At 40.5% G+C, this 10,511-nt stretch overlaps 1 protein-coding gene across 1 annotated transcript; it reads right to left on the bottom strand.

Moving 5' to 3' along the window:
• Positions 1 to 521: 521 nt before the first annotated feature.
• Positions 522 to 8,579, bottom strand: LOC145465655 (calcium/calmodulin-dependent protein kinase type II subunit gamma-like). The gene is made up of 7 exons (XM_081449427.1): positions 8,047 to 8,579; positions 5,014 to 5,229; positions 4,413 to 4,512; positions 4,014 to 4,144; positions 3,388 to 3,519; positions 2,513 to 2,688; positions 522 to 2,200 (listed from the first exon to the last, which is right to left on the bottom strand). Exons 1-7 carry the CDS (start codon positions 8,206 to 8,208, stop codon positions 1,879 to 1,881), a joined length of 1,239 nt encoding a protein of 412 aa, XP_081305553.1. The 5' UTR covers positions 8,209 to 8,579; the 3' UTR covers positions 522 to 1,878.
• Between the last annotated feature and the right edge of the window lie 1,932 nt (positions 8,580 to 10,511).

The raw sequence follows: 10,511 nt of genomic DNA on the forward strand, positions 1-10,511 counted from the left end.
GCAGTTAAACAAGAACTTAAGTTGACTACAGATGGAAGTTTCTGACTGTAAGTGTCAATTTCAAAAGCAAACAAGTCAAGTGTAATAAATTCGCTATGACGTAGCATAATTGAAATCTGTGCTGCACGAGATCGTGTCTGCGCGACGTAAAACTCTACTCAGTTAGAACTGAATTCTGTTTCCAGGATTTTTTTTGCATCTCAGCGCCGGTACGATCACCGGAAAAACCTTGGATACTAGGTTGTACATATGACACCGGGCTTCTTCAATTTCGTCTGATATAGCTTCGCGCGGGTCTTCGCGCGGGACTTCGCGTGATACGCGGGAGGAGGGATAGTTCAGTTGCGGTGCACTCCTCTCTTTTCCTCAAATAAACGGTTGCATCCTGCGCATCTGATGCGCAAAAGAACTGGATGGGGGAGGAGATTGATGGATAGAAATAAAACTCTCAGAGGGCCAGCATTGTGGCAGGCCTAACCAAAAAGGCAAAGACACTAAGCAGCGTCCACACCAAGCCGAAGAAATTTGAAAACGCAGCTTTATTTCTACAGTCCACCCTAATCCGTCACGAATTAAAACAGAGTTTTCCGAAATTCTCTCCAAACCGGTGGATTTTGAAAACGGCGGCTTTGCGTTTTGAAAACGGAGATTTTCGAAAATGATGGCGTCACGATGATCAAGTGATTTCCCTGAGCAAGTTTTCCTCAAACACAAACCCAAAATGACCAATGATTGTTACGTTTTAACATTCCTCCGGCCGGCATAGTGTATGGAAAACATTTGATGCGTTTACAGAGTGAAACCTCCGTTTTCAACTTCCTACGGCGTAGTGTGGGCAACACACTGTAATGAAGAGTACATGTATCACAAATTTGCAGCTCAGTAGACTGTCTTCAAATTCTTCATCCGCGGCTAATTAAGGCACAAGTCATATAAATATATCTTCTATTTAATAAATTTTTAAACCAAAAATATTGAACATCTAACTTTGAAGCTTCTCATTAAAATAAGTTAGTTTGAAATAAATGTCAAGGCAAGATAAAGCAATTTTTTAAAGTAAATTCAATCTATATCATTGTTAAAAACAAGTCTTGGCAAAACACTTTTTGACTGCATTTGCCAATAGTCAGCCATTGAATAATGCTAAATATCATTAGATAAGGGTACAAGCGGTATTTTGTTGTCTCTCTTTTGCCCTTAAGTCCGCGAGGAATAATACAAAAACTAAACGAACGAGCACGCCTGATATTAGAGAAGCTAGTAGCAGAGCCTCCAGTCGTTGGCCGCTCAATAAAATATGCCGGTAATGGCATGAAACGAGTTGTTAGGGGTTGCTCATCATACTTGAGGGCAAAATATTTCCCCGTTTCATTATGATGGCAGAGTAGGCAAGTTTTATTGGTCGGAGGAAGGCCTAATATGGCCGAAATATAGCTGAAAACAAAATTGTCAATATAAATAAGTTATATGGTATTCACTGGATCATACCAATGCAAAGAGAATGCTTTAATTCTCTCGGCTTCTATCGACTTATCTAACACCGCTTGAGGGGTTGTCACGAGTCGCTTCAGGGCGTTCGGGTTAATGAGGGAGCAGCCTCGTTAAGGGAGCAGTTTGTGCTTCTTCCCAACTTATTAAGTAATCACATGGGACAGTCTCGGTTTTCACGGTATATAGCTCAAAAGGATTGTGTAATTGATATTTCCAAGTTACAATACTACTGAGTTGTTGAGTGAGTGTAGCTAACTTTGACGTGAGCTTTTCAAGGAAAGTACTCAAGAAGACATACGTACCCCGCGTAAAAGGCCTTTACGATTCAACATCAGGAGTTTATAATGATGAAATAAAATATTTTTACTTTTATCCAGAATATTAAAACTAGCTGTCATCGTTTGGTATTTTTTTGCCTACTCTGTCTCTTGCCTTTCCTTCTCCAGTCTTTACTTTAATATAAACTGAACTCCTAAAAGCTCTTGATCTTTTGGGTTTTAAGTCAGTGAGGTGATATTCCTTCGGTGTTTTGGCTAAATCGCTGCCAAGTCCATTGACGTCTTCGTCGATTTTTTCAAGTCTCTTTTCTTCCTCGTGTTCTTTGTGTGATAGAATTTCTTGCACTTCATGTTCTAATTCTGGGTCCGGTGTATAGGAATCCTTCCGCGTCAGACGAACTATGTTTTCTTGGCCGGGTGTGAAGGTGAGCCTGTAAAATAACGTTAAAAAATTTATACTAATTATGCAGCCATATCCGTCAGTATTCTTCAGCTTCCCCACCACCTTTACACTTAAGACGTTCTAGTTTTAGAGTTGCACCATTACTGGCCTAAAAGCTTTTGACGCAAACTTTTAAGGAGTGGATAACTGCCTTGCGTTCAACATTTCCTCCGTTCAAAAATTTTAATTTTGAATCAACGCAAACAGATCGGACAGGTCAAGGTATCCTTGTCACATGACAGCCACTTCTCCCACGCTTGCTCTCGTCCAGAGGACGAGGCAAAGTAGTTGAACACCATACCTATTCCTAGCGATAAGCCCCAACACTACTCCCTTGAGTTTTCTTCTCGCGTTAAAGGCTGTGAGTCGAACAAACGTTGTTTGCTTGTGGAGGGAGGGGATGACATCTCCTTTAGATATCCACTCGTGGCGCAAAGCTTGAGAAGCCGTTATTCTTTGTTCAGGATTCACGATCAACTGCAAAATAGCAAATTAAAGTTGTGATAAACTGGAATTGTCACTTCTCATAATACCAACCGTAACAGGTTGAAGTGGCCTGAAACCGAATAAAACAAGACAAAAGATTTGAGAAATTGCTTTGTTAAAGGAGCTCCGTTATGGTACTTTGAGTTATTTTGGCCACGCACAAAATTGCATTCAAATGCAAGGAAATCTGAAAATAGTAATATACTAAGTAAGAAAAACACCATAGAGATAACAAGAAACAATAAAGGAGCAAGTATGTTTTAGGATGGAGAAGATTTGCCCGGATTAAAAACGACGAACTTGAAAAAATTGGGCTAAACTTTTTAAGATGCGCAAACCGTGATGTAGCTCCTTTCAGCTGATGGAAGTTAGTCGATCAAAAGCATCGGTCCAATAGTCCACTATTCCAACGTTGTAATTTATGACATGTAGATTTCGTTTGAAAACATTCACGACCTTAATTAGAAAAACTATTTCACCCAGTATATACAGTGGAATCCCAATTTTTCGAACCCTCAGTTTTTCGAACCTCACGATAACTCGAGCCCTGAAAAGTCGTTTCCCCTCCTCAGTCGAACACTGTGATTTTCCCCCGATTTCTCGAACTATCCGATTTTTCGAACCAATTTTCGTTTCCCTTGGAGGTTCGAAAAATGGAAATTTCACTGCAGTTTAAAATGGAATCCTGACCATTTTCTTGATGAGATCCTTGGCTGAATCTGATACTGAATCCCAGTATGGGGAAGGGAACGAGTAGTTTCCTTGTAAAACGCTTAAAAGTAGAATCTCTACCCTCTGGTTCCAGAATGGAGGATATCCAACCTAACAAAAAAAAAGCAATGTAAAAGAAACATCCTACATTCTAAACGATTGTAAACAAGTGAAAATCATTTTTTCTTGTTGTAAATTAAACCAAAATATCGCGCAGCGGCACAATGAATCGTCAATTTTGTTTGATGATGATGATGATGATGATGATGACGACGACGAAGGTAATGATGATAGACGAATAAAAGTATGACAACGTCCTCCCCAGGCCACCAATGACTATTTTTCAGCCGGTCCTTAGTACATAATGGTTGGAACTGAAACAAACCAACTCACTTCCTGGTTTAATTTCATGTGTGTTGAATTTTGTAAGTGTTGGAAATGTGGAAGAGGCTTTTTAGATAGCGTTGAAAGATTAGAACAGCCAAACTAAAATACGCCGAGGAAAAAAAAACTGATACATAAACTTTTGGTTGGAAAGTTTTAGAATAAGTTTCATAAAATTGCAGCGCCGTACGTTTCACTACTGTGTCGGTGCTAATACTTACAAGTAACAGATAAAGGATAACACCGCAGGCCCAAATGTCCACGGCGCAGCTTACAGGTCTCTCTAACACTGTCTCCGGTGCTAAGTACATTGGTGAACCACTGCCATGACACTCAACCACTTGTCTTCCATCTACAATGTAATATGAAACCAGTTATTTGCCCTCTGGTGAAGCGCGCACGAAAACGGTATAAAGATATCCCGTAGTTAAAATCAACGGCAACAATACGACAGTAATATTGGAACTTTGGAAATATATGTAATTTTTAAACTAAAAACAAAGATTTGGAAGCGGTGCTATAATTCATAGTTTTATTACTTTCTTTCTTGCTGTTCAAAAGACAATTAAATTCACTTCTGTGTTGCATGGAATATTGTATTCATATCCTTATTATTTTACCTTCGATAGACTTTGCGATTCCAAAATCCGTGAGTTTTATAATTGGCGGACGGTCTACTGTTGGTCTCTCTGCCAACAAAAGATTCTCTGGTTTTAAATCCTACGAGAGAAAATAATCAGACAGTTTACTCAATGGTCCGCAATAATGCGGTTACTATGTACGTATGGGTTATTGACCAAGCGTGAGGTCAAGATGGCTGGATATTGGCCAAGTTCTTTATTGTGTGTTTATGGACCAAGATGTAGTCGAGGGCCATTAACATGCAAAAGAAAATGAGGCCAGTATCCAGCCATCTTGACCGAACAAGCTTTGTCAATAAAGGTTTTATTATATGGCTCCTGTTTCGGCTTCCGGGAAATTTTTTCTTGCGGGACACAGCGCGTAATCTCGAGCGCCATCTTGTCTGCTCGGGCAACCAATCACAGCGCAGAATTTGGTTCATCTCGCCTCTCATATAATAATGGGGCTTAAATCACATTGATTCCAGCCGGTAAAAGAATAATGTTGCATTAAATCGCAGGGGTTTTGTTGAGATTTTCGGGCACCCCCCCCCCCCTCTAAACTATGAAACGAGAGTGCCCCAGGGGTATCGTTTCTTACCCTGTGAATGATTCCTTTCCTTGACAGATAGTTCAACGCAGTAATGATCTGATGTGCACAGGCGCATGCGTCCTTTTCACTGTAGAAAGGTCTCGACACCAGGCCATCAAAGAGGTCCCCGCCAGGAAGATACTCAAGTACCATGAGGACTTTACCTTCTGCGTAAAATACTTCCTCAAGACGAACTATACTCACATGATCGAGTCGTTCTAAGATCTGCAAAAGCGAGAGTGTGAAATTGATAACGTTGTGATAATTGTCGTGAAGCATATCTCTGTGGTAGAACCTTACTGTACCCTCTCTCCTCCCTAGAGGGACCCGCAGAGGTTTGAAACGTTCGTTACAGAAAGCCGCTGAAAGTCGGAGCGCCTGCAATCATATCGTTCAGCGGATTCTCCCCACCCGCAAAAACACCTTTGAGCCTCTGCGGAGGAGAGACAGCAACAATACTTTATTATACATTGCACTCACTAGCTCTTTTCTGATTGGCCGAAAGCGTACAGTGAATTTTCGAAATCAGCGCCTATGACGTCATCTAGCTGCAGATTATACAATAATCATGTCAAGGGCTCTCAAAGTCACGGGTAATCATGTCATGTATGACCGCGGTGCATGATTTCTAAGGGTAATCATGTCAAGTTCGCGCGCTTTGTGTTGCTTGCCGTTAGCGAAGAAGCTAAAACATGACTTCCATTTTTTTTTTCGTTCAATGTACAATAAAACAATTATTAGATTCGGTTTTTGTGATATCCAGAATAATCAAGGTCTCGGTAAGGGTTAACAGCCTTAGCCCTCGGCTTCGGCTGATAACCCCTACCTCGACCTTGATTATTCTGGATATCACAAACACCTCATCCAATAATTGCTTATTATTCATTCTAGAGAGAGGACTGTACCAGCATGTGGAAGGCCAGAAAAACCTGAGATGACTGGCTGAGATGACCACCATCACCACTATTACTACCTGACTACACTTCCAACAAGAAGCTGCAATAACCCTCCTAAATTGTAATTTTACACACGGGATGTTTCAATTTTTCAGTAAACCCAGCTGAAGGACAGCTCTTACGATAATTCATCTGATGAAAGTTGTCAGTTGTCCCCAATACGAATCAACAATATCTCTAGCTTGCAATCGGATAAAGAAAAGAGACGTTATTCTAAAGACTATGCAATGCTAAAAAAGTCTTATCACAATGAAAATCAAACCTAATTATGTTAGCAAACAATGATGAGTTCTTTTAGCTTCTCAGCAACATTTAAGAAAAAAATGGAATTCATGAAAGACTGTTGAAGTTCGAGACCGCGATTATGACTGGACTACAAAGTTACACTGTACCAAGAGAGGACTTTAATAACTCTGTCAAATTGCACCCGATGAATCAGTAATAATACATAAAGTAAGTCCAATAGCAATAATAGCAATAAATAGTTATAAAAACCCCTCAGAATTTATGGTAATTTAATTATCAACTCCAATTTTCAGCAAAATAATCATGTTTCCAATTTATATAATGGCCCAAAATAGACTGTTAACATTACCTCGCAAAAAAGGCAGAAGTTTCTTTTGAACCGCGATTTCAATGGGAAGGAATACTTCGGGCCGATTTGGAAAGAACAAAGACATTCGCTGATTTCTTTAGACAAAATCTGTGCAAGAGGTGGAATTCTTCCATATCCGTTTCGGTGACAATTTGCAAACAATACTAATTCTATCGCACAAAGCGATGGAGGTTGGCAGATAACACATACAATTCCAACGACAATTACTACTTCGGGAACCATTAAGGCGCGTTAATTGGGTAAAAATAGCTTGAACACTTCAATTGATATTACACCAAGGCAGGCTGAATGAAAACAATGTTCATTTTTAAAAAGATAACCGTACGAACGACGCTTGCTTCCAGCCGTACCGGACACGTCGAATGATAGATTGAGGCTAACGTTTCTGGGGCATTTCGATGTACTTAAAATTCTAACTTCGAATTCGTGCCGAAGCTTAGGGGATTAAAACAAAAGAAATCATTTTTTAATCCCTTCACCTCGGTGTGATTTCTTCGACGCCAAGTTGAATATATTGAAACTGGCCCGATAATATGCTACCCGTTAATGTGTCGCAGAAATAACTGCTGCTTTGACTACTTGGGAACAAAACCCAGTAGTGATCGGCTTGGAGCCGGCGGGATTTTACCATTTTAATTCCCCTCCGTGCGAACCTTTTTTTGTAACTTTTGCTTTTTTGACCACTACACAATATGCAATTAGGTTAACTTCAATGTCGTGGAATTAAGATTTTAAAAGTATGCTTTTGTGCCTTAGAGAGTGATTTGTTGTCTAAAGCTTGGACAATTAAACAAACTTCCTTGGGAACAAATTAAAAGAAACAACAAATATCTTTTCGACTGAGGCTGGTCGATCACGGAGCGCGATAGGAACCTCATTAAACCAGAAGTCACCTCTTGCTCCAGAGTAAACTGAGAAACTGACGCAAAACAAAACAAAATTTGATTTCCCCCGGCAGTTGATGTCATAATATTCTCATCTTTAGTTTGTTTTTATAATCAAAGTGGACATATATGCTGTCGTTCTGTAAAAAGGTTCGAGATCCCGTTTGGTTAAAATCTCTCGTGATATGTTATTGTTGTCACAAGAAGCTGGTGTACGTTACGAAATGTAGGGAGTGTCTTCACTAGAATGTGCCAAGTTTTCGAAGGATTTGAAACTATTTTTAAGTAATTAAATACGAGGTTGGCCACTTAATGGATGTTCAACCTCTAAATTAAAACATTTAAACGTTTAATGGTACGGAAAACTTTCAAACGCAAAACAAAAACTGGATGAAACTACTCAAAAGAGTAGCAAAGAAAAACTCAATGAATGTTTTCCATTCCATTAAAGTTTTAATTTCAAGTCAAGAGTTAATCGTGTTTGCTATGCGATCAACCATTAAATTTCAAAGCGTCCCTCTGATCCTAGCGCTTAACTCGATACCTTTAGCCCCACAGGGAAACGAATGATCAAAATACTCCTTACCTCGGATTCATTTTCTACTTTTTCTCTATGTTCTGCATCCTCGTAGTGAATTTCCTTGACCGCAAACAGCTGCGACGTTTTTCGATTCACACACTTCTTAACTTCAGCGAACGATCCTTTGCCGATAAGTTCCTTTATCTCGTAAACCTCTTCGAATTTCATATTTTGTTCAGCCTGAGGCAACCAACCGTCCTAACACGCTAACACAAGGAAAGGTCTTTTATACCCGTTTGTACAGGCCCTGGAAAGAACCTCGAAGATGCGCCAAGTTTCGCTTTGTTTGCGCGCAGCTCAAAAATCGTCAACCCCTCACATCTAGTGATTAATGCTTCAAGAATGCCTCGGAAACGAATCGAAGCCAAAGTTTACTCTGTTCATGCAATGCTTGAATATTTTAACACGTCGTTCTTTTGTGCGCGTAAATGTGCGCTTTTGATTGATTGACAAAGCCTTGAATAAAAGTCAAAAGAGCTGTTTGTTAACTGAACAAACATGGACGACAGAAAATGCCAAGATCGTTACCCTCTCAAGCTTAAACTCCGTGATAAAATTCCTTAGAAGAAACCACAACACTTAAGTCACACTTGATTTTATTTTACCCTTGACTTTATCTTCTACAACATCATGAAATACTTTTTGCTTTGACAAGGAGCGTGAGAAATAAATTAACGTGATGTGAAATGTTCTAATGGCCGTCAATTGGTGTCGGCCCAGGTTTTGAAAGCCGACAATAATTTGAATTTTATTACATTATTCTTTTGTCCTGACGTGGAACGTAATTACAGATTTCTCTTTTAATTTCCTCGCAAATTTTGATTGAATGTGCAAGCAGACTTCGCTTTGCGTTGCCGCACCCTTTTGTCACTAGCTACTCTCCACCGATTGCTTTTGTTTTTCAAAACTGCGAATTTTTAGCGTCATCGAGTCATTCGAAGACTAGAGAGAAATGCAACATCGACACCAAATCTCAAGTTTCTTTCCTATTGCCAAAGACAAGCCAGAAACGACTTAACCTAGCAAGGCGACTGTGCTGGGCAGGTACGTCTAGAAGCGAGGGAGCTGGGAAGTAGGCAATGAAATGAAAGTAGGCTCTTCACCAGACTCCTTCCCGCCGGATCGCTTCGCTCTTCCCCAAAAGCAAGCGCATGTGCAGTTCGTCTCGTTCCCAGACTCAACAGTAGCGGCGAACCAAGTTGGAACCAGGCGCTCTCACTTCTAAACTAGATATTTTGCAATTTTTCGATTGGTTGATTCGGCCTATCAAAACACGCGCGTGAAATGCCAAAGTTGACGCTATGGCAATTGGCAAAGGTTTCCGTCAAACTCAGATAATTGATCGAGCCTCCACCTCAGCCTGGAGATGGATAAATTCTTAGGCTAGGGAACTATGCATATGGGTAACTGACCAATCGTGAGGTCAAGATGTTTACGGACCGAGACGGAGCGGTCAAGGTCCATAGACGCGACAAAAAAGAACGAGGCCAATATCAAGCCATATTCACCGAACAAACTTGGTCAATAAATGACTTATTATATGGGGAAAAAAACAAACTTTTCTCTCGGGACACAGCGCATAACCAGAGCGGGAGGATCGCGACATCTTGCCCGCGCGGGTAACCAATCCCAGCGCAGGATTTTGTTTATCTGGCCCGATTATCGAGCTAGTCATGTATTAAATCCGGTTATTGACACTAGGCAAGGTAGTGTATAGAGAAGTTTAGCGTTTAAACTCCATGACAGTTGATTTCCGCGAGAAAACGTGTGGATATCCTTAAAACTGAACCAAAATGTGTCGTTTTCTTGAAAATCAAACGCTGTGAAAGGTATGTCCTGATTTTGTCCATTGAAAAGCTCAAACTAAAACATAACCGGACCTGACTCCATCACAGGTCAGCCCTGAGTACTCTGGCAGCTTTCCCTAACAGATCGGTGGTATCCATTTATACCGGCACCTAGCTGGGGAGCGGCACTGAGAGCTAACAACAACTCAACATAATTACCTTAGCCGTCCCTTGGCCAGCGTACCCAAAAAATCGCACAAAATAGATTGGTGAAGGAGAAAATTCTTTCGCTCTGATTGGATAGAACGTTTTGAAAACTCAGCAAAATTGCTTCTAAAATTTAAGAATGTTCGCGGTTTAACTTGACTAACAATAGGAAAATTATTTTGTAACGGTTCGCTTGGTGCAAGAATGTGCTGTGTTATGCCTCACAATAGTAACGCCTACCTCACACCAGTAACGTAACGGCAAGGTCACGCAAACTGATGTTTTAGTGCCCTGCAGTGTGAACAACACAACATAGCGACATAACAGTAGCATGATGACATAGGGAAAAGCTAATCTTTTCTACCTGTTGATATGTCCACATCATGTCGTTATGCTGTTAGTGTAATCACTGTAAACAGGACCCCATCACTAGGAGAGTGCAACTTCGTTATGTCACGGCATACCTATGTCACGGCA

Source organism: Orbicella franksi, chromosome 13 (assembly GCF_964199315.1).
Source record: "Orbicella franksi chromosome 13, jaOrbFran1.1, whole genome shotgun sequence".
In the NCBI taxonomy this organism is placed as follows: domain Eukaryota; kingdom Metazoa; phylum Cnidaria; class Anthozoa; order Scleractinia; family Merulinidae; genus Orbicella; species Orbicella franksi.

What these genes read in the sequence shown, in the direction of transcription:
- LOC145465655 (XM_081449427.1), bottom strand. Translation starts at nt 8,208, where the DNA reads ATGAAATTCGAAGAGGTTTACGAGATAAAGGAACTTATCGGCAAAGGA. An exon ending in TTATCCTTTATCTGTTACTT is followed by an intron (nt 3,520 to 4,013) that starts GTAAGTATTAGC and finishes TTTTTTTGTTAG; the next exon opens with GTTGGATATCCTCCATTCTG. An exon ending in GGGCTTATCGCTAGGAATAG is followed by an intron (nt 2,201 to 2,512) that starts GTATGGTGTTCA and finishes GTTATTTTACAG; the next exon opens with GCTCACCTTCACACCCGGCC.